Source organism: Eucyclogobius newberryi, unplaced genomic scaffold, assembly GCF_026437365.1.
Source record: "Eucyclogobius newberryi isolate DKJ021-1_F unplaced genomic scaffold, fEucNew1.0.hap1 SCAF_9, whole genome shotgun sequence".
Lineage (NCBI taxonomy): Eukaryota > Metazoa > Chordata > Actinopteri > Gobiiformes > Gobiidae > Eucyclogobius > Eucyclogobius newberryi.
The window spans coordinates 17,765,414-17,789,742 of NW_027316532.1; the positions used below are offsets into that span (position 1 = coordinate 17,765,414).

A 24,329-nucleotide genomic window follows, 5' to 3' on the forward strand; every position below is an offset into this window, starting at 1 on the left:
AGAGATACTAAAGCAGGACTAAAGAGAGACTAAAGCAGGCCTAAAGAGGGACTAAAACAGGCCTAAAGAGCGACTAAAACAGGCCTAAAGAGGGACTAAAACAGGCCTAAAGAGAGACTAAACCAGGATTAAAGAGAGACTAAACCAGGACTAAAGAGAGACTAAAACAGGACTAAAGAAAGACTAAATCAGGACTAAAGAGAGACTTAACCAGGACTAAAGAGAGACTAAACCAGGAATAAAGAGAGACTAAACCAGGACTAAAGAGGGACTAAACCAGGACTAAAGAGAGACTAAAACAGGACTAAAGAGAGGCTGAAACAGGACTAAAGAGAGACTAAACCAGGACTAAAGAGAGACTAAACCAGGACTAAAGAGAGACTAAACCTGTACGACGTAGAGTCTGTGTTATCTCGTTTAAAGTGGCACTGCGGGACTTTTCAGGCGTCTGCTCATCTCCGTGGAGATGTTAAAGCTTTGCCGGTATGTTCCACAGTTCCTTGCACTTAGAATATTACAGTTGTGCGGATAAAATGTGCATTTTCTCCCCAGAACGACATTGGTATCCATCAATTGTGCAGAAGTTTTGAGGCCCAAATACACGGTTCTGAAATGCAAATAAACGGTTCTGAAATACAAATACACGGTTCTGAAAATACACTGTTCTGAAATACAAATACACGGTTCTGAAAATACACTGTTCTGAAATACAAATACACTGTTCTGAAAATACACTGTTCTGAAATACAAACACACTGTTCTGAAAATACACTGTTCTGAAATACAAACACACTGTTCTGAAAATACACTGTTCTGAAATACAAACACACTGTTCTGGGTCGGCAGCTCGTTATTGAGGTCGGTCCAGTGTTTTTGAGTGACAGGACGGTCCGAAACACGTGAGAAAAGGTGTTGTTTACTAAAAACTGTTATTATGTTTACAAAAGTGAAAATTGTGGTCTCATCATCGGTATGGGTCATATACGGTTTATCGGATATCGGCTCAAAACATTCATATGATATATTTTTCTATAAATAAATAAAACAATAAAATATAGAACTAGTGATAATGTGCTTCAGCCATTGCACATTATCTAGTTTTTAATAATATTTTGCGAATAAAAGGTACAATACATTCCTAATGCTATGTTTATACTCGGGCATTTTTGACCCTCTGAACATTGAAGAAAGTCACACATGGGACATAGACGCCATCGGCTCGCCCTGAACTCCAATAAAATGGAGGTTGTGAGAACGCCCGTTGCAACAGTGCCACATAGTTCAAAAAAGAGAAAACATGAAACTCTTAGTCTTTGGCCTAGGCACATGAAACTTGGGACATTGACAGAGCTACCTTTGACGAGTAAAACACACCTGGCAGCATCGCTGTATGATAAACAGGAAGTCAGCCATGTTGAATCGAAGTGGCAACGCCACGTTTGACTTTCTTTTTTCAAAATGTCTTGTCCTAAGTTTTTCCTAAGTGACCAGGAAGTACCATCACATTAGTCCTGACCTGACCAGGAAGTACCATCACAATAGTCCTGATCAGAACCAGGAAGTACCATCACATTAGTCCTGACCTGACCAGGAAGTACCATCACAATAGTCCTGATCAGAACCAGGAAGTACCATCACATTAGTCCTGACCAGAACCAGGAAGTACCATCACATAGTCCTGTGCTCAGGTCTCTGCACTGCCCCCTGTGGCTCAGATAATAGACTTTATATAATTATTAAACTATCATCATAAATCTAATTGAATATAATTATTAAACTAACTAAATCAAATGAATAAAGTGTAATGTTCTTTCTTTTGGCAGGATTTAGTTTAAAAGTACAAAATGTCAGTGTTTTGATCATAGACAGTTTCTATAAATAGTCAACTTAAAGGTGCACTGTGTCACTTTTCTGGGTTGTGGCCTCTTCCTCCTGCTTGTCTCCATGGAGATGACACTGCTTTGCCAATCACACGCTCAATATTAAAACGTACATTCTGACTGTGAGCGGGGTCACCTCTCCACGGATCTGACCTGTAACTTGGCTCTGCAATATTCTTGGTAAAAAAATAATCTCCATGGAAACAAGCAGCTGGTGAGCCCTGCATCAGATGAGTTACACAGTGTGTCTTTAATAGACTTGTATAAGATGGACTTCACTGGAAATGTAGAAACAAATGTAAATTTAAATGTAAATGAACAAACAAAGAGCCACAGAATGTTTGTGGAACCAAGAGATGACAACAGTTTGATTGTGTCGCACACCAGTATTTTCATGTTCAAAATCAGAAGAAGAGACTATTGATAAAGAAGAAAAGAACAACACGAGAGACAGACAGAGTTCAACACAGCTGCTGTCAGGTATGTTTGCACCTGCTTTATACCCATTTTAGTCCTGGTTTAGGCCTGGTTTGAACCTGCTTTAGTCCTTATTTAGGACGGAGCACACGGACCGAGGCGCTTTTGTTTCCCATGGAGCTTCTTCCTGAAGCAGCTGAAGCACAACAGAGAGAGCGGCGTGTTTTAAACTCACGAGTGCGACTGGGAATAGTTTGGTTGTGTAAATTTTACCGTGCCTATTTTACCTTTAAACACCACAAGGAGCTCCGCATGCCGGAACTCCTTATTTGTTATTTGTTAACTACTAGAATCTACGTTTATTAAAAAAAATAATGTAATGTAATATTTTTTAAATAGTTGACAAAAATACCGATTACTCGATTAATCGAAGAAAAAAACGATAGATTACTCAATTACTAAAATAATCCATATTGCTGGTGTTTTGAGCGGTGACTCTACATTTTGCATTTTGTCACTTTACGGCGTTGGCTCTGTGCGCCGGTCACTTTGGCTCTGTGCGCCGCAGATTCACGTGTTTTTAATTAAATATGTAAATTAAACGAATCATCGAGGCAATAAAATAATAATCAAAGCATTTTTGTAATCAAATTACTCGATTAACTTGAATAATCGTTGTAGCTTAACCTGGTTTAGACCTGGTTTAGTCCTGATTTAGTCCTGGTTTAGACCTGGTTTTGACCTGGTTTAGTCCTGGTTTAGACCTGGTTTTGACCTGGTTTAGTCCTGGTTTAGTCCTGGTTTAGTCCTGGTTTGGACCTGGTTTGGACCTGGTTTGGACCTGGTTTAGTCCTGGTTTAGTCCTGGTTTAGTCCTGGTTTAGACCTGGTTTGGACCTGGTTTGGACCTGGTTTTGTCTCTCCAGGTGAACATGGACCAGTCTTCGTGGCTCTTCGTGCTGCTGCTCAGTGAGTTCATAATTTCTCTGTTTTTATGTTTTTTCTCATTCAAAAGTTGCAAAAGTCAAAGTGTAAATAGATAAAAAGAAGAGGAGAGAGAGGAGGAGGAAGAGGAGGAAGAGGAGAGAGAGGAGGAGGAAGAGGAGAGAGGAGGAGGAAGAGGAGAGAGGAGAAGGAAGAGGAGAGAGGAGGAGGAAGAAGAGAGAGAGGAGAAGGAAGAGGAGAGAGGAGGAGGAAGAAGAGAGAGAGGAGGAAGAGGAGAGAGGAGGAGGAGGAGGAGGAGGGAGAGGAGAGAGGAGGAGGAGGGAGAGGAGGGAGAGGAGGAGGGAGGGAGAGGAGGAGGGAGAGGAGGAGGGAGAGGAGGAGGAAAAGGAGGGAGGAGGGAGAGGAGAGAGAGGAGGAGGAAAAGGAGGTGGGAGAAGAAGAGGAGGAGGAGAAAAGTCCCTCTTCAAACGACCTGTGTAAATCTCCGGATGTGTTTAAATGAAATGATGAAACCTTCAGGTTCAGACTGGACACTGTTCGTTTCCACGTGAACGACACAATCAAAAGCATCTCATCTTTAATGTTTAACGCGTCATATTTCATTCTTCTTAGAAGGTCAGATCTCTCTCTCTGTGTCTGAGCGCCTCGTGTACTACATCGTAAAAGACCCCAAGACCTGGACTGAAGCTCAGACGATCTGCAGAAAGCACTACATAGACCTGGTCACAGTGAGGAACATGAACGACCTGAAGCAGCTGGAGAGTCTGAGAGCTGATGCAGACGGAGGAACAGACGGAGGAGCAGACGGAGGAACAGACGGAGGAGCAGACGGAGGAACAGACGGAGGAACAGACGGAGGAGCAGACGGAGGAACAGACGGAGGAACAGACGGAGGAGCAGACGGAGGAGCAGACGGAGGAGCAGACGGAGGAGCAGACGGAGGAACAGACGGAGGAGCAGACGGAGGAACAGACGGAGGAGCAGACGGAGGAGCAGACGGAGGAGCAGACGGAGGAGCAGACGGAGGAGCAGACGGAGGAACAGACGGAGGAGCAGACGGAGGAGCAGACGGAGGAGCAGACGGAGGAGCAGACGGAGGAACAGACGGAGGAGCAGACGGAGGAACAGACGGAGGAGCAGACGTGTGGATCGGACTTCATCAAACCAGCGACAACGCCACAGACTCAAACAGGACATGGCACTGGTCTCAGCCCGAGGTCCAGTACAATGAAGGAGAAGCTGAGGCTGAGTGGCTGACACGGGAACCTAATGAATTAATACCACCTGAAAACTGTGTGACAATTGTTCAAAATAACAAATGGTTTGATGTACCATGTGATGCATGTTGCATCACATGGTACATCAAACCATTTGTTGTTCGTCCTTTCATCTGCTACAACGGTGAGGACTGTTTTTACTTTCATTACACTTGAAAATCAAAGAGATCTTATTTTAAATCCTTTATTCCTTTGATATGTCACTGATATGTTTTCTCTTGTAATATATGAGTCCTTCAGCACCGCTGTCATGATCGAGGACAAAAGATCCTGGACAGAGGCTAAGCGGTTCTGCAGAGAACATCACACTGACCTGATGAGTGGACTGGACCAGCAAAGACAGTTCATAGACATATCCAACCCGTTCCACCTACTATTGGATTGGTCTGTCCCGGGACACGTGGGCGTGGTCAGATGGAAGTGACTCCTCCTTCAGGAACTGGAACTCTTCTGTAAATCCACTGAACCATAAATGTGCTGCTCTGAGAGCTCAAGGCCGAATGGAGAGCGCCGACTGTGACCTAAAGAAATCCTATATCTGCTATGACAGTGAGTGACCCTCCCACATGAAGCCCCTCCCACAGGCTGAAGCCCCTCCCACAGGCTGAAGACCCTCCCACAGGCTGAAGACCCTCCCACAGGCTGAAGACCCTCCCGTGTGACGACCCTCCCACATGAAGCCCCTCCCACATGACGACCCTCCCACAGACTGAAGACCCTCCCACACAGACTGAAGACCCTCCCACACAGGCTGAAGACCCTCCCACACAGACTGAAGACCCTCCCACACAGACTGAAGACCCTCCCACACAGGCTGAAGACCCTCCCACACAGACTGAAGACCCTCCCACACAGGCTTAAGACCCTCCCACACAGACTGAAGACCCCCCCACACAGACTGAAGACCCTCCCACACAGACTGAAGACCCTCCCACACAGACCGAAGACCCTCCCACACAGGCTGAAGACCCTCCCACACAGGCTGAAGACCCTCCCACACAGACCGAAGACCCTCCCACACAGACTGAAGACCCTCCCACACAGACTGAAGACCCTCCCACACAGACCGAAGACCCTCCCACACAGGCTGAAGACCCTCCCACACAGACCGAAGACCCTCCCACACAGACCGAAGACCCTCCCACACAGACCGAAGACCCTCCCACACAGACCGAAGACCCTCCCACACAGACCGAAGACCCTCCCACACAGACCGAAGACCCTCCCACACAGACCGAAGACCCTCCCACACAGACCGAAGACCCTCCCACACAGACTGATGAAGTGTTACTTCTGAAATGACTTTTTTAAACTCTTTATTATTGCAGTTTTGGAGCCTCTGAAGAAGACTTTGGTGAGAATAAGTCTGTCCTCGGCTGTAGATCCCAACTCACACGAATCTGTTATCCTCAAACAGGTACGTGTAGTTATTTGTAGTTGTGTATTATTATATTTATGCAGAGCAATGGAATGGAACACATCCAGGAGCTTTGAAACATGAAGTGGTAAAGATGTCGGTGAAGTCCCTCATTCGTCCAAGAGAATTCCATTTTAGAAAAAGGTTCAGTTGTTTCATCTGGACTCAGTTTAAGAAAAAACAAGACGTTTCAACTCTCATCCAAGAGTCATTGTCAATTTGCAAATTTGGACCAAATAAAATGTATTTGAAACCTACACACGGATCAGTATCTGCTCTTTGGCTCTAATCACCTACTACAGCACAAGAGGTGCCCACCAGCTCAGAGGATAAGAGGTGCCCACCAGCTCAGAGGACAAGAGGTGCCCACCAGCTCAGAGGACAAGAGGTGCCCACCAGCTCAGAGGACAAGAGGTGCCCACCAGCTCAGAGGACAAGAGGTGCCCACCAGCTCAGAGCCCAAGAGGTGCCCACCAGCTCAGAGCCCAAGAGGTGCCCACCAGCTCAGAGCCCAAGAGGTGCCCACCAGCTCAGAGCCCAAGAGGTGCCCACCAGCTCAGAGCCCAAGAGGTGCCCACCAGCTCAGAGCCCAAGAGGTGCCCACCAGCTCAGAGCCCAAGAGGTGCCCACCAGCTCAGAGGACAAGAGGTGCCCACCAGCTCAGAGCCCAAGAGGAAAGAGGAAAAACAGGTCCGGAATGCCCTCTCAGCCTGTGGAAACCCTGCTTGGGCTCTCTCTGATCTGATTTTGATTCACTGCAGCTTCTGTGTGTTTTCCTGTGTCGTCTTTAGTTACAGTGTCTGTGTTTATTCTTCTCATTTTTCAGTCTCAGACAAATTAACTTCTCTCCTTTTTCTTCAGCTGGAGGAGAAGTTCAAAAGAAAGGGATAAAACGTCAAACTAAGCAGGAAAAGAGGAAAAGACGGAAAGGTTTTCAAAAAGAAAAAGGACGAGCTGTGATGATGACGAGGATTAACATCATAAACACATTTCCATTGCCATCGTTAGTGACCAAAACACAACAAACAATTTGCTTCAACACCATGGCAACTGTGCTATCGTAGCAGTACAGAAGTATAGTATAGAGAAGTATAGAAGTGTAGTATAGTTTCAACATGATCACTTTTTCTCCTTGTGTGTGTGATGAATTCAATCACTTAGATAACTGTGTGCACAATATTAGTGGTTGTTCTTTTAACATTTGACATCTTGAGATTTCACAGTTTTTGTTCATGCCTTGTGAATTCAAGCATGGTCATGTCATTAAGTACATTCATAAAAAGGGCAGTATAAGTTTGGCTCTGGTCAGCTGTCGTTGTGTCCTTAGGCAAGACACTTCGCCCACACTGCCTGGTAAAGCTCTTTGACGCCTTTTGTAGTTGTCGTGTGTTCTTTTGTTTGATCTGTGTGAGGTGAAGTGAGGGTCAGTTGTGCCTGTTTGACCCTTGAATCGATCCCTGGATCTTTTTGTTCTTTTGACTTGGTTTGGACGTGTATTTGTTTTAAAAATGTATAATTATTAACATTAATTCTAATAAAGTGTGTTCTAAAGCCAACACAATGGTGTTATTTTTCATTGAAATGCCTCACTGTCTTTCAATCACAGACAAATGTCAAACTTTTAACATTTCTCAATCTGTAGCCCAAGGAAAAAAAGTTTCCGTTGTTATTATTTTTCTAGCTGAAACGACCCCAATTTTGACCCCTGAACGTTAACGAAAACTGATTAACCAAAAATTCAGGATCGGTGAAAAATTCGTTTTTTTGGTGTTTCAAAAAAATGAATGACGCAAAATGACTCGCTAGCGCCACCTAACATTTCTAAATATATTAGACATATGAAAATTGACTTTAAAGCATCACAATCTTGGACTTCATTCGTCATCCATAAGTTAGCAAATAAATCTGACTAAGGATTTAACTAATGTCATCTCCTGCTTCACTCTGATTGGTTCCACCTGTCACTCACTCATGACAGACGCTGACCAATAGGAGGCGCCAGTGTGCAGATTCTGAGGCTCACCTCTAAAGTAAAGTACTTCAGTATTTGTAAGTCTGCAGTGGCTCCAGCACACTTTAAACGTACCACGCTCAGACTGACCCGCTCAAACGTCCAGCACACTTTAAACGTACCACGCTCAGACTGACCCGCTCAAACGTCCAGCACACTTTAAACGTACCACGCTCAGACTGACCCGCTCAAACGTCCAGCACACTTTAAACGTACCACGCTCAGACTGACCCGCTCAAACGTCCAGCACACTTTAAACGTACCACGCTCAGACTGACCCGCTCAAACGTCCAGCACACTTTAAACGTACCACGCTCAGACTGACCCGCTCAAACGTCCAGCACACTTTAAACGTACCACGCTCAGACTGACCCGCTCAAACGTCCAGCACACTTTAAACGTACCACGCTCAGACTGACCCGCTCAAACGTCCAGCACACTTTAAACGTACCACGCTCAGACTGACCCGCTCAAACGTCCAGCACACTTTAAACGTACCACGCTCAGACTGACCCGCTCAAACGTCCAGCACACTTTAAACGTACCACGCTCAGACTGACCCGCTCAAACGTCCAGCACACTTTAAACGTACCACGCTCAGACTGACCCGCTCAAACGTCCAGCACACTTTAAACGTACCACGCTCAGACTGACCCGCTCAAACGTCCAGCACACTTTAAACGTACCACGCTCAGACTGACCCGCTCAAACGTCCAGCACACTTTAAACGTACCACGCTCAGACTGACCCGCTCAAACGTCCAGCACACTTCAAACGTACCACGCTTAGACTGACCCGCTCAAACGTCCAGCACACTTTAAACGTACCACGCTCAGACTGACCCGCTCAAACGTCCGGCACACTTTAAACGTAACACGCTCAGACTGACCCGCTCAAACGTCCAGCACACTTTAAACGTACCACGCTCAGGTTGACCGGCGTGTAGGGCTTTGGCACCGGCAGGTCGTACAGTGACTTCAGCAGGTCGTTCAAGTCGTTCTCCTGCAACACCAAAAACAAAGCACAGTATTTGTCAGTATTGTCAGTATTTGGAAAGTATTTGGAAAGTATTTGGTCAGTATTCAGAAGAATTCGGCAGAATTTTGGTCAGTATTCGTCAGTATTTGTCAGCCGTTCACAATCGGTTTCTTGAGGTTGCGCCCCCTCCAGGCCCGGAGGCTCCGAACGTCCAGCCATCGCCGCTTTAACGAGCAGCGCCGGGGTTAAATGTGCTTAATAAGAACGAGACTCGTGCAGCAAAAACGTGTCTTAAACCCGTTAAGGCTGCGAATGACTTTATCCCAGAAACGGCGTTATTGAACCTAAATGACAAAATAGAACCTTTCATCGATACAAACACTTTTTACGTGAATATTGTCCATCGAGATTGCTTCTGTCGTCATATTTCCACTTGTATTTGCCTAGAAATGTATTTAAAATGAAAAAAAGTTTAACGTGATCCTTGTTTAAAGTGATGTAGAAGAAAGTTGGACTGGAAAGTTGGGGTGGAATCCGCTTCAGCACGCTTCAGCCCGCTTCAGCCCGCTTCAGCACGCTTCAGCACGCTTCAGCCCGCTTAAGCACGCTTCAGCCGGCGAGAGGTCGACGAGAGGTCAACAAAACGGCTCATTTGAATCTTTCTTTCCGCTCAGTCCGAACACGCGCCTCTTCACCTGGAACGGACAAAGCCTGAGCGGGCGCGAGCGGGCGCGAGCGGGTGCGAGCGGGCGCGAGCGAGAACGGGCGAGAGCGGGCGCGTGCGGCGAGCGGGCGCGTGCGGCGTTTTGGGCGCGTGGTTATGCTGTAATAAGAAGGAAACGTGACCTGCAGCTTTATCTTCTGATCATTAATTCTAGAAATAATCCCCAATTCAAACTGGAGCCGCTTCTGAACCTAAACGACCTAAAGGTGACGAGCTCGTGGAGGAAAATCTGAATTAAAATTACGCCTGGATTTATTTTTGGTGTGTGAACATCAGGAGTAAAACTGCAGAAGAAGCTAAAATTCTACTTATTTCTACTAAATAAAAGTGAAATAAATCAGATTATTGAACATTTTTACCGAAAACAAGTGTATTTTTCTACTTTTAAGAAGATATATTTTTGCAGCTTATATATGTATCTGTATATGTATCTGTACTGCAACTGCATCAGCGATATGACAAAAGTATATATTACATTTGTCCTGGGTCCAGTTTAGAGCTGCTCATGATTAGTCGACAGTATTTAGATGATCGTAACGGTTATAAACGCTCTAAAACACGTGTGAAAAGACCTTTTATGAGCATTATTCTATCAAAATGTCATAAAAACACACTTTAATCACCACATTTCACCCTTTATTTGGTTGATATTGTATTTACAAAGTCTCAGCGTTCAACAGAAATAATCAAACTAATCACAAGCTAAAATCCTCATCACGTTAACTGTTACTTCGACGTGTTTGGTGGTAGTTTGACTTCCTGCCTCAAACTGAAACACGGCGACGTCGCGGCTCGCGCTTGATCCGCTAAACGTAAAAACGCGGCGCCGCTTCCCGTTTCACTTAAATGTTTACGTCTCCTTTTCTGTTTTCTTTTTTGTTCCGAGTCGTTTTTCTCCGTCGACACAATAAAAAAAACCTCCGTCTCTTTCATGGGAACATCACCTACATCCAGCTCAGGCAGAGCTTCGCCGCCGCTGCATATTTAACATCCCGTCTTTTCTTACGCCGCCGACAGTCACGGGACAAACACACTGCATCCGAATACGGCTGCTTTTTTTTTCTCATTTTTTAACGATTTGTTTTCCAGTAAATCATCAGGAAAAAGGAGCGTGTCAGATCAGGCTTTGGTGTGTGAAATGTCAACACCACCGCCGCCGTTCCCGCTAACAACGGGAGCCGGAGCCGGAGCCGGGGCCCCGAACGCAAAAGACAACACAGCGTTTTGTTTTGGTTTTGTTTTTACAGCAGAAAGGAGAAGCACGGGGGGGAAACGCGCTCACAAACGGGCAAAGGCGGCGCTCGCTTCTCGTTCACGTCCGAGCGCGTTCAAACATGGCTGTGAACGTGCGCTTGGGGGCGGGGTCGTACCTGTTGTTTAGCCAGGTAGTCCGCCAGCGTGTTCAGCAGCTTGTAGAAGATCTCGAACCACGGGAGGTAACTGCAAAAAGCAGATGAGATGATACGTGTTCAATAAACGAGTGAAAAAATTGGTCTTTCTCGACTCAATACAAACAAATATAAAAGAATTGTAGATTGTGTGTGGAAAGCAGGACTTTTGTACTTTTCACACGTCGAACCACCAAAGATGACGCCTGGCTCTCCGAGAACCACGTGCCAGGTTGAACTAGGGGGATTAAACATGTGGAAAATGAGATTAAACATGTGGAAAATGAGATTAAACAGGTGGAAAATGAGATTAAACATGTGGAAAATGAGATTAAACAGGTGGAAAATGAGATTAAACATGTGGAAAATGAGATTAAACAGGTGGAAATGAGATTAAACAGGTGGAAAATGAGATTAAACGGGTAGAAAAAAAGAATAAACGGGTGGAAAATGAGATTAAACATGTGGAAAATGAGATTAAACATGTGGAAAATGAGATTAAACAGGTGGAAAATGAGATCAAACAGGTGGAAAATAAGATTAAACGGGTGGAAAAAAAGAATAAACGGGTGGAAAATGAGATTAAACGGGTGGAAAATGAGATTAAACGGGTGGAGAATGAGATTAAACGGGTGGAGAATGAGATTAAACAGGTGGAAAATGAGGCTAAAACCTGGACAAGGCCGTGCTGAACAATAACCGACTCAAAAGAGGACAAAACTTTTATAGATTTATCTCTAAATGAAACAAACACATTTTGGTTCTAAACGTTGGTACAACATTATAATATTTACACCTTAATTAGCCTTAAAGCATGAACAAAGACTTAACTCATAATGAGCATAACGTTTATTAAGCTTGATTCAGTTTAGTAACGACTTAATTAAGGTTAAAGTTAGAGTTTAGAGTTAGAGCATTAGTTAAGTGATTATTAAGCCTAGATCCGGCTTAATTAACTGTTAGTTCACTATGAATAAGGCTTTGCTGATGCTTTGTTAAGGCCTAAGTGTCGTTATTACAAATGTCTTTAAACAGTCTCAAAAAAAGAAATAATTGTTAAGTTACTAAAATAACTCAAGCATTTTATTTCTTTATAAATATATAAAGAAATAAAATGTAATTGGACTTGAATTTAAAAAACGTGATATTAAAGCGTCTAAGGTGAGAGATAAAAGGTTTTAACCGTTCAAAACGAGCAAATCTGAAATAAAACTCTAAATACAAAAACGTTTAAGGTTGTTTATTACTAAAATGGTTGTAATTCAATCAAAAATGCTCAGGTGGAGACATGTTAAGAATATTTTGTTATTATTAGGTGAATTTATGACGTTCTAGGCGTCGTTTGAGCCGTTCTACGCACTTTAAGAACACTACATCGTTATGAATTGTTTATGTTGGTTTACTTATATAAGGTCAAGGTTCATTTAGAGCTCTAAATCGACCAAAAGACGGAAAATAAAGACACAAAATCAAACAAACTGATCTCCAAACACTCCAGTTTCAGGTTTAGAGTCCAGATTCTGGGCCCCTCAGATATGACCTCATCACACTGTATCGTCCTGGTTTGGGGCCCTCAGATATGACCTCATCACACTGTATCGTCCTAGTTTGGGCCCCTCAGATATGACCTCATCACACTGTATCGTCCTGGTTTGGGCCCCTCAGATATGACCTCATCACACTGTATCGTCCTGGTTTGGGGCCCTCAGATATGACCTCATCACACTGTATCGTCCTGGTTTGGGCCCCTCAGATATGACCTCATCACACTGCATCGTCCTAGTTTGGGCCCCTCAGATATGACCTCATCACACTGTATCGTCCTAGTTTGGGCCCCTCAGATATGACCTCATCACACTGTATCGTCCTGGTTTGGGCCCCTCAGATATGACCCCATCACACTGTATCGTCCTGGTTTGGGCCCCTCAGATATGACCTCATCACACTGTATCGTCCTGGTTTGGGCCCCTCAGATATGACCCCATCACACTGTATCGTCCTAGTTTGGGCCCCTCAGATATGACCTCATCACACTGTATCGTCCTGGTTTGGGGCCCTCAGATATGACCTCATCACACTGTATCGTCCTGGTTTGGGGCCCTCAGATATGACCTCATCACACTGTATCGTCCTGGTTTGGGCCCCTCAGATATGACCTCATCACACTGTATCGTCCTGGTTTGGGCCCCTCAGATATGACCTCATCACACTGTATCGTCCTGGTTTGGGCCCCTCAGATATCACCTCATCACACTGTATCGTCCTGGTTTGGGCCCCTCAGATATGACCTCATCACACTGTATCGTCCTGGTTTGGGGCCCTCAGATATGACCTCATCACACTGTATCGTCCTGGTTTGGGCCCCTCAGATATGACCTCATCACACTGTATCGTCCTGGTTTGGGCCCCTCAGATATCACCTCATCACACTGTATCGTCCTGGTTTGGGCCCCTCAGATATGACCTTATCACACTGTATCGTCCTAGTTTGGGCCCCTCAGATATGACCTTATCACACTGTATCGTCCTGGTTTGGGCCCCTCAGATATGACCTCATCACACTGTATCGTCCTGGTTTGGGCCCCTCAGATATGACCTCATCACATTGTATCGTCCTGGTTTGGGCCCCTCAGATATGACCTCATCACACTGTATCGTCCTAGTTTGGGCCCCTCAGATATGACCTCATCACACTGTATCGTCTTTATTTAAAGGTGGAATGGACGATTTTTTTCAGCAAATTTTTCAATCACATTTTCTCGTGGCGTGGATAAATCATTTGTCCTGCCACGTATCAATCATAAAACGCACCTACTGCTCACCTGCAGCCGCGTGCGGTTTGTCCCCACCTTTCCGCGTGCCTAAGTGCATGGATCTATCATAATATAGTTCCCTTAGTGTACGGGGCAAAATGAAGACGGAGAAAGACAGTTCGAGCTGACGCAGAAGTGGACAGAAATCTACGGGAGACGAGAGATGCGATGCGATCCGTTGCGCTAATGAACAAACGCACGTGTGTGTTGTATCAGTCCGCACGGGGGAGTGCACATGCGCACTTCCGCCTGCGTTCTCAAATCGCCGAAAAATCGTCCATACCGCCTTTAAGTGCGGTGGAATCCCATAATAGTAGGCCCGTGCTGTTCCCATGGCGACCAAGCTGGAGGGAGAGAATTTCCCTTCGTAAAACGCTCCGGCGTTTACGCTCGCCGCTCTCAGGGATGCTCCGCTTTACGACCATGTTGCTCCAGATGCACCGCCAATCGCTCACTCCTTCTCTCCTTCCCTTCACCACTCCCTCCTTCCCTTCTTCTCTGCCTCCTTCCCTCCTTCTCTTCATTTGTTACTGTTGCTAAATGCTTCACCGAGTCAAAACATTTTGCCCGGTTAACTGTTCGTTCCGCCTCGTCTAAGGCGTAATACACGACAGCGCCACCAGAGAGCGCGCATGTGCCCATATCTCACATTATTACAGAAAACATAGTGGATTATTCCGCTCTTTGCCTCAAATGGAACTATTCATGGCACAATTCTAAAGCCTGTCGCTGCCGCATTGATCTGACCGGTCCGTAATGAGCCGCCCGATGAAATAAAACAATAAAAACAACGTTAACGTAACCGAATAACCAACGACAAAGGCTCTGAATCTGAAAAGGAGCCTCCTAGTCAGACCGATATAAGATAAGATAATTATTTATTGTCCACACATGGGGAAATTTCATTGTTGCAACGCTGGTAGATACAGAGGAAAAGAACAGATAATTTATAGGAAGTTTGAAAAATATGATATGATCCAGTCTGTAATTTTCCACCTGTTTATCTTATTTTTTACCGTTTAATCTAATTTTCCACCTGTTTAATCTCAATTTCCACCTGTTTAATCTCATTTCCCACCTGTTTATCTAATTTTCTCATTTTTCAGTAATCAACTTTACCTGAGTTTAGCTGTAAAAATGTATTACTTTTGGACTTTTTCCGCCCAAACGCCAGAGTCACGTGACTAGTAGAGACTTGAGCGCCCGAATCGCCCTGTGGACCAGCTCTTGTCACCGCACCCGGCCTCCTCCCTCGCCCCGCCCTCCTCCCTCCCGCCTACACCCTTTGCACAACACAACACTCTCTCCTTATGTCCGCCCATGTAAAATTAAAGGTTTATTAGCATTATTCATACGCGCCGCTTTGTTTGCGTACGACTCGACGCGCCATAAGTCTCGGGCATCTGCACCGCGCCGCCTTTAACCGCACTCGACAGATTCTTGGCCCGATCCCTGGCGGTGGGCACTCGCCAACGCTTGCCATTTTGGCACAAAAGCCGGGGCTGACGCGCTCGCTCTTTAATGTTATGCAATCAAACGAGAATATTAAAAATGCGGGGTCGTGACGGGATATTGAGTTTTCATCTGGGTTTTGGGTTTCATGTATTTTTTATTGGCCGTGTGAATAATAAGTGGAATCGAGGGGCCGCAGCATGAAATAAACACAAATAAGTATTAAAGGTTGATTAGCAGCAGAGACACAGGGTTTAAACATGAATATACAAACATTATAGATTTATACATATAGATATTCTATTCAATAACGCTTCTGACATTTACCCTTTGGTTTAGAAATGCGGTTTCATATTAAGTTCATTAGTGGTTCTGGTTGATTATTAATAACTATTTTAAAGTGTGTTATTGTGTTAAAAAAAAAAGTTTAATGTAAAATAAAATATTTTCATCAAAAGTGGGTGAAAAGTATTGAGAAATAAATCTGTCGATGTTTTTCAAATCTAAAAATAAATAAGTCATCTTTGTCAATTGTGTTTTGGTGGAAGAAGCTGCATCACGAGGACAGTTTTATCTTGTTTATTCTCTTATTATTACTGTAAGAAGTATACAACTCTATGGAATAACAAGTATCATGGTATTATTTTATTACTGTAACAACCTAATATAATATTTCCGGGGCCCACAAGCGCGCGCGGCATCGCGGCGTCATAAGAACAAGATAAATTGTTGTTTTAAACCTGGTTATTAGCATGTAAAACAATTTAAAGTACTTTTATCTTTTATTTGATATGAAAAGCACAAATACTGAATTCCTATAAACCAGAGATCATTAATTTAATATAAGGTTTCAAAGATACAAAATAAATACTGTTTACAGCATTGGACAAAAGGAGATCTCATATGTTCTGCAGCAGGAATAAATAAAATCACAGTCTAGAAAATAACCTGAGGACAGACACAGCAAGGAGATCTTATATGTTTTATAATAAATATTCTGAATCATAATCTTCTTGTCAGGGAACAAATCAAGTATCGATATTGTTAAAATAGTAGCTTGTAAGAGTTCTGTTAAATACCAAAGCTTGTCAAATAAATACCTGTGTCTTGTTTCCCTTTTGAGGAAAAGCCAAACACACGGTGCAGGTTCATCGAAATTAGATCACGGACACCGCTCGGCCAATGAGAAGCGAGAAGACTACGAAGTGGGCATGTCTGTCAAAACGAAACTTAAGCCATGAAAATGCCCCGAATATGGCCAAATTACTAGTTAAATCTTGATTTTTCCAGAGGAATTTAGATACAGGGGCACGGCGGGCCCCCTCCTGATTCAAGCCGCGGGCGGGAGATTTGAATCTATTTCGCGGCCTGCTTTAGTGATGTTGAGGCATTGTACAAGAAATACTACTATAAATACGAAATATATTTGCAGGAAAAATATTCAAAAAAGGATAATATTGCAATTGTTGTTCAGAAGATATGCAAAATTAGAATATGAAGTTTCTGATAATGTTCAGAAAATGAAGCAATTTTTATGTATTTATTTTGAAAAAAGAAAATAAAGCATCATTTGATCAATTAGTTTTTGTTGTTGTTGTGGTCATATCTCGGAGCCAAACTGCAGCCTCTAAACTCTACTGCGTGAATCCTAAAAGTGACAGGTTTTTACCATTGTCTAATTGTGACTTTATTTGGTGTATTTGTACCTGTTGTACAAATAAATTATAGTTTTAATCCAATCAAGCAGGTATTTGTGGAGAAAACGTTGAAAAATCTGTAGAAAATGACAGGAAGTGACATCACACCAGGGACACTCGTTCCAGTCAAAGTTTATGCAGAATTCACACAAAAGACACTTTTTTGGCTCTAAAATGAATTCAACAAAATAAAGTTGCTCTCATATATTTTTATTCGTCAAATTAAAAAAAGGTGACATTAGATAATTTTTAGCACAGTGTTTGCTGGGTAAATTCCAAGTGTGATGTCATCAATTAACAGGAAGTGAAATGATAAACCTAAAGAATTTGCTATTCTGTGATAACATTTCTATAATTTTCAGCATAATTCTCGCACGGCGCGTCTTTGGTCGACTAAATAAATCATATTTCTAAAGGGCCATATTAAAGGGGAAGTGTGTTGCCATTTTGTGAGCGGTGCAGCGGAGGAGGGGGCGGGGTCAGGGTTCAAACGCCTCTCCGTAGACTGAAATTAACGCACAAAAAAAGATCAACAATCAATGCAAATGTGTCGAGTCTGAGAGCGACCAATCACGGGCCAGCACTGACGACCAGAGCAGTCCTTTATTATTGTGAAATTTCAACTTTAAACTTCATATTTTTCATAATAATTTATATCAAACAGAACAAATTAATTTAATAAAACAAAATAGAGCATCTAAACTGGCATAAGGGCTGAAATGAACAGTGTTTAGACTATTTTAAAAATGGAGTTATAAAAGTAAAATCGCACATCATCTGCATAACTTTCTCTGACAAACGCATCATTTATTTCCCGTTAATTGCGCTCCACCCTCGTTAAAGTGAAACACGCGCTTTAATCCAAACGCCACGTCTCCAGCGCCGCAATTAAAGCCCCATTTCCAGCTCTTTCCGTGGGCGCTTTGGGCTCTAAATCTGCTTTTATGCGCACACCTGTAACGCTCGCGCCCGTCTGCACTTTGTACCCGTCCGACTGGAGACTTTTACGGCCGCTTTACTTTGGCGGGTCAAGGGTTAAGCACGGGGGGAGGAAGTATCCTCAGGCGACCAACTAAGGGTCGCTAACACTTCAAAACACGCACTTCAAACCTGCGACTATCACGTTTACGAAGTCGTCGCCCGGTCGTACGCGGCGAGAAATGTCCATCGAAAATCAAAGGTTACTGTGGTTACGTTGGGGTTCGACGTTGTTAAAAGTGCGTGTCTGGTGAGGCACTTCCTGGTGCGAGCGAAGGCGACAATTTTATGGTCCCAGGTCTTCAACTATCACCAGCTCACGAGCCGCTTTCAAAATCATAAAAATGTTATCCCAGAAAAGCACATTTTTTAGGCTTATAATTTCACTTCCTGTTTGTAATTGATTACATCACACTAGGAAATTACCCAGAAAACACTGGGCCAAAACTCATATAATAATGAGAGCGACTTTATAATGAATGTTTAGAGAGTCAAAAAAGTTGTTTCTTTGTGTATATTCTGCATTAACTTTGACTGGTATGAGTGTCCCTGGTGTGATGTCACTTCCTCTCATTTTCTACAGATTTTTCAAAGTTTTCTCCAAAAATTCCTGCTCGATCGGTGTAAAACTATCATTTATATATACAACAGGTATAAATACACCAGATAAAGTCAACATTAGAACATATTAAAAACTTGTCAGAGGCCCTTTAACCTCGCTGATCGGACGCTTTCTTTCCATGTTTTTGACCGTTAAAACGCTTAAAGCATTTTTATAATGTAATTTCTTTGATTCTACAGCTCAAATCCTACAGTTTACTACAATAACACGGAATAAATATTAAGCCCAAAAATATGTTGTTTTAATAAAACAAGTTGTTCCACTTGAGTCACAAATGCTTTATACATATATTAAAAACTGAAATTTGAATTTGAAGTATACTTCAGTCGTCTTTGTGAATCTTTACAATTTATTTGCCACTTATAGTCCTGAAAATACGGTAGTTCTATTGATTTTGTCTTTCAGTGACGTTAAAGCTAAGGCCGTGGCTGCAGATCTGCGGCGTGGTCAAAAAGCCAAGCAGTTTCAGGAGCCGTGGCACGGCCATATAGCCTCATGGCTAACCTTAACCCTAACCCTAACCTTAACCCTAACCTTAACCCTAACCCTATCCCTAACCTTAACCCGGCGCGGTCAAATAGCCCAGCAGTTTCAGGAGCCGCGGCTAAAAAATAACATGGCAGTTCCGGGGATCTGTAAACACTCCCTAAAGTTAAACGTGGTAAAGTGACATTTAAAGAGCGTATAAGCGTCTTAATCGTTCCTTTCGCTTTAATTGCAGCTGTATTAACACTGTGTCAACTCGCAATTACCGTCATCACAGTGAGCGCGCTCTCGTTACTGCGCCATCGTCACGGTGACCGCGCTCTCGTTACCGCGCTCTCGTTACCGCGCCGTCGTCACGGTGACCGCGCTCTCGTTACTGCGCCGTCATCATGGTGAGCACGCTCTCATTACCGCGCTCTCGTCACCGCGCCATCGTCACGTGAGCGCGCTCGTTACCGCGCTCTCGTCACCGCGCCGTCATCACGGTGACCGCACTCTCGTCACCGCACCGTTGTCACGGTGAGCGCGCTCTCGTCACCATTACCGCGCTCTTGTCACCGCCTCGCTCTCGTCACCATTACCGCGCTCTCGTCACCGCCTCGCTCTCGTCACCATTACCGCGCTCTCGTCACCGCCTCGCTCTCGTCACCATTACCGGGCTCTCGTCACCGCCTCGCTCTCGTTACCATTACCGCGCTCTCGTCACCATTACCGCGCTCACGTCACCGCCTCGCTCTCGTTACCATTACCGCGCTCTCGTCACCGCCTCGCTCTCGTCACCATTACCGCGCTCTCGTCACCGCCTCGCTCTCGTCACCATTACCGCGCTCTCGTCACCATTACCGCGCTCTCGTCACCATTACCGCGCTCTCGTCACCGCCTCGCTCTCGTCACCATTACCGCGCTCTCGTCACCATTACCGCGCTCTCGTCACCATTACCGCGCTCTCGTCACCATTACCGCGCTCTCGTCACCATTACCGCGCTCTCGTCACCATTACCGCGCTCTCGTCACCATTACCGCGCTCTCGTCACCATTACCGCGCTCTCGTCACCATTACCGCGCTCTCGTCACCGCCTCGCTCTCGTTACCATTACCGCGCTCTCGTCACCGCGCTCGCTCTCGTTACCATTACCGCGCTCTCGTCACCGCGCTCGCTCTCGTCACCATTACCGCGCCATCATCACAGTGAGCGCGCTCTCGTTTCAGCGCCAGAGCCCGTGCGGCGAACGACACACTTCCATCAAAAGACACACAACTTTTGGATAATTAAAGACACATCACAGGCTCGTTTGTGTGGGCGGGGGGGGTGAAAGTAAAATGCGAGAGAAACGACGGCGTCGAGGGTTCGACTGGAGAAAGACGGAAAAGGCCAAATATTTTAAGCGAAATAAGCAAAAAGTGAAGGATTTAAATTGTAAAATGAGAAAATTGTGATTCACGAACGAGACCTTGACTTTTCCACATTCCAGGTTTTTTTCTCCAAAAGCAGCTTTTGTCTCGCTAATTATGACAAGCTAACGACAAGCTAACGACAAGCTAACGACAAGCTAACGACAAGCTAACGACGGTATTGTTTTAGGAGATAAACGAGAGTAAACCTGGACCCAGACTAAACCTGGACTTAACCTGGACTAAACCTGGACCGAGACAAAACCTGGACCCGGACTAAACCTGGACCCGGACTAAACCTGGACCGAGGCTAAACCTGAACTAAACCTGGACCCGGACTAAACCTGGACCGAGACAAAACCTGAACCCGGACTAAACCTGGACCGAGGCTAAACATGAACTAAACCTGGACCCGGACTAAACCTGGACCGAGACAAAACCTGAACCCGGACTAAACCTGGACCGAGGCTAAACATGAACTAAACCTGAACCCGGACTAAACCTGGACCGAGGCTAAACATGAACTAAACCTGGACCCGGACTAAACCTGGACCCGGACTAAACCTGGACCCGGACTAAACCTGGACCCGGACTAAACCTGGACCCGGACTAAACCTGGACCCGGACTAAACCTGGACCCGGACTAAACCTGGGCCCAGACTAAACCTGGACCAGGACTAAACCTGGGCCCAGACTAAACCCGGACCCGGATTAAACCCGGACCAGGACTAAACCCGGACCAGGACTAAACCCGGACCCGGACTAAACCTGGACCTGGACTGGACCTGGACCCAGACTTGTTGTTTTGTTTGGTCGATTGGACAAAAAAAAAAAATACAATCTGATAAAAATAAATTAAAAAAGACAAAATGAGAATCGAAATATTTTCATGTCAAAACTTTACTCAAAAACCAAACGACAAATCGACAATTTATTGACAGAAATAAAAACAAAACGTTCAAAATATTACAATCAACTATTGAAATATGTTATTTGTTAACACTTAATCTTTTTTTTTTAAACTGTTAAAATGTGTAAAAAAAATGTTTAATTTAAGTTGATGTTTTTTTTAAGTGTTTGAAAAAGTGTAAAAAATTGTTTTAAAAAGTGTTAAAAGAAATTAGTCTACAAATTTGTAAAAATAATAAAAAGTGAAAAAAGGTGTTGAAAAAAAAAGGATTAGGGTTTTAAAAAAAGTGTCACACTCTTTTCTGTCTAATAAAGCCCACGGGCCAGTGTGTGTTCGTGTGTGTGTGTGTGTGTGTGTTTGTGTGTTCGTGTGTGTGTGTGTTCGTGTGTGTGTGTGTGTGTGTGTGTGTTTGTGTGTTCGTGTGTGTGTGTGTGTGTGTGTGTGTGTGTCTGTGTGTGTGTTTCTGTGTGTGTGTGTGTCCGTGTGTGTGTTCGTGTGTGTGTCTGTGTGTGTGTGTGTGTGTGTGTGTCTGTGTGTGTGTTTCTGTGTCTGTTTGTGTGTGTGTGTGTGTGTGTGTGTGTGTGTGTGTGTGTGTCTGTGTGTGTGTGTGTGTGTGTGTGTGTGTGTCTGTGTGTGTGTTCGTGTGTGTGTGTGTTCGTGTGTGTGTGTGTCTGTGTGTGTGTGTCTGTGTGTGTCTGTGTGTGTTTGTTTGTGTGTGTGTGTCTGTGTGTTTGTTTGTGTGTGTGTGTGTGTGTGTGTGTCTGTGTGTGTGTTTGTGTGTGTGTGTGTGTGTTCGTGTGTGTGTGTTCGTGTGTGTGTGTGTGTGTGTGTGTGTGTGTTCGTGTGTGTGTGTGTGTGTGTGTATGTGTTCGTGTGTATGTGTTCATGTGTTCGTGTGTGTGTTCGTGTGTGTGTGTGTTCGTGTGTGTGTTCGTGTGTGTGTTCGTGTGTGTGTTCGTGTGTTCGTGTGTGTGTGTTCGTGTGTGTGTGTGTTCGTGTGTGTGTGTTCGTGTGTGTGTGTTCGTGTGTGTTCGTGTGTATGTGTTCGTGTGTGTGTGTTCGTGTGTGTGTGTTCGTGTGTGTTTGTGTGTGTGTTCGTGTGTGTGTGTTCGTGTGTGTGTGTGTTCGTGTGTGTGTGTTCGTGTGTGTGTGTTCGTGTGTGTTCGTGTGTATGTGTTCGTGTGTATGTGTTCGTGTGTGTGTGTTCGTGTGTGTGTGTTCGTGTGTGTTCGTGTGTATGTGTTCGTGTGTGTGTGTTCGTGTGTGTGTGTTCGTGTGTTCGTGTGTGTTCGTGTGTATGTGTTCGTGTGTGTGTGTTCGTGTGTGTGTGTTCGTGTGTGTTCGTGTGTATGTGTTCGTGTGTGTGTGTTCGTGTGCGTTACCTCAGCAGACAGACGCACATTCGACAGCCTTGTGTGAGTCGGCAGAAGCCAAACCGCTGTTTACTGTCCAAGTCGGTCAGGACAAAAGTGAAGTTCTGTCCAACTTGAGTCTGCGACACTCTGGAAACACAACACACAACACAAAGCAGACACACAACAGGTTTAATTACATAATTTACACATTTAATCCAGGTTTAAAATGTAAGAAAAGGCTTTAACTGCACTTGTAACAGTCCTAATAAACCATGAACAAACACTCACATGCACCATGTCATTAAGCAGTTACTGAGCCTACATCATTATTAATAAACACATTTGTTATTTTTAATTTAAAATTAAATCTATAGTGAATTAAAATGTCGTTATTACAAAGCTGAACAAGATGTATCTTCTTTTTTCCCCCCCAATATCTCCCAATATTTTGTATCTATTCGTGTGAGTCTAAAAAAATAATGGTAATTATTAATTATTAATAACCTGACATTTTTACATAATTATCGAAAATGTAAAACTAAAAAAGCAAAACTCAGCTTTTTGTCGTCAAAACTTGTTGTTTATTCAGTAAGTTTTACAACAAAAAATATTGGTCATGTATATCGTAATAAATATAGTTATTTTGTGTTTCTTTAGAAAAATTATCATGTGACGACTCATTTATGACAAAAATACTGCAATTTTCTGCACTTTTCAGGGCAAATTACTGCCATAAAATACAAGAAAACACGTGCAGAGTAAAAACACACAATTAAAACAAATAAACACGTATTATATTTGACATCCATAATCCTGAATCATGTGATTTGACAAAACACTCATTAAATGTCTGTGTTCATTTGAATATGGGTCAGTTCTCATATTTGTCACTAGATGGCAGCAGTTGAGCTCGAGTGGAGCCATTTCCTTTTCCTGCTGTAAATGTGAGTCTGAAACACAAGAACGTGAAGAAAGTGGAGAACATGAAGAACATGGAGAACATGAAGAACATGGAGAACATAAAGAACAAGGAGAACATGAAGAACATGGAGAACATGGAGAGCAACGAGAACGTCAGTAAAAACACAAAAGATCTGACCAACAGGACAAACGGGACAAATGCAAAAGAAGTGAGCCGGCACCGGGAACACCAAAAAATGGCCCAAAAACTCACCAAAATTGACCAAAATGAACCAAAAAAAAGACCAAAAACAGACCATAAACAGACACAAAACACACCAAAAGCTCGACCATAAACTCACCAAAAATTGACCAAAAACAAACCAAAAACTCACAAAAAATTGACCAACGGAAGACCGAAAACGGACCAACAACTAACAAAAAAGGACCAAAAACAGACCATAAACGGACCCTAAACTCGCCAAAAATGGGCCAAAAACTGACAAAAAAGTCACAAAAAAGGACCAAAAACAGACCAAAAACTCACCAGAAACGGACCATAAACTCACCAAAAACAAACCAAAAACTCACAAAAAATGGACCAACGGAAGACCGAAAACGGACCAACAACTAACAAAAAAGGACCAAAAACTGACAAAAAACACACCCAAGCAGACCAAAAACTCAC

The 24,329-nt window shown here is 43.9% G+C and overlaps 1 protein-coding gene across 1 annotated transcript in view; it reads right to left on the reverse strand.

Moving 5' to 3' along the window:
* Window positions 1-24,329, reverse strand: part of dennd1b (DENN/MADD domain containing 1B) — a 223,272-nt gene that overhangs the window by 112,167 nt on the left and 86,776 nt on the right. The window contains exons 5-7 of the mRNA XM_072438119.1: window positions 22,769-22,888; window positions 11,019-11,088; window positions 8,868-8,948 (exon numbers count right to left, since the gene is read on the reverse strand). Coding sequence (XP_072294220.1) covers window positions 8,868-8,948; window positions 11,019-11,088; window positions 22,769-22,888 — 271 coding nt within the window. The remainder of the gene's footprint in view (window positions 1-8,867; window positions 8,949-11,018; window positions 11,089-22,768; window positions 22,889-24,329) is intronic.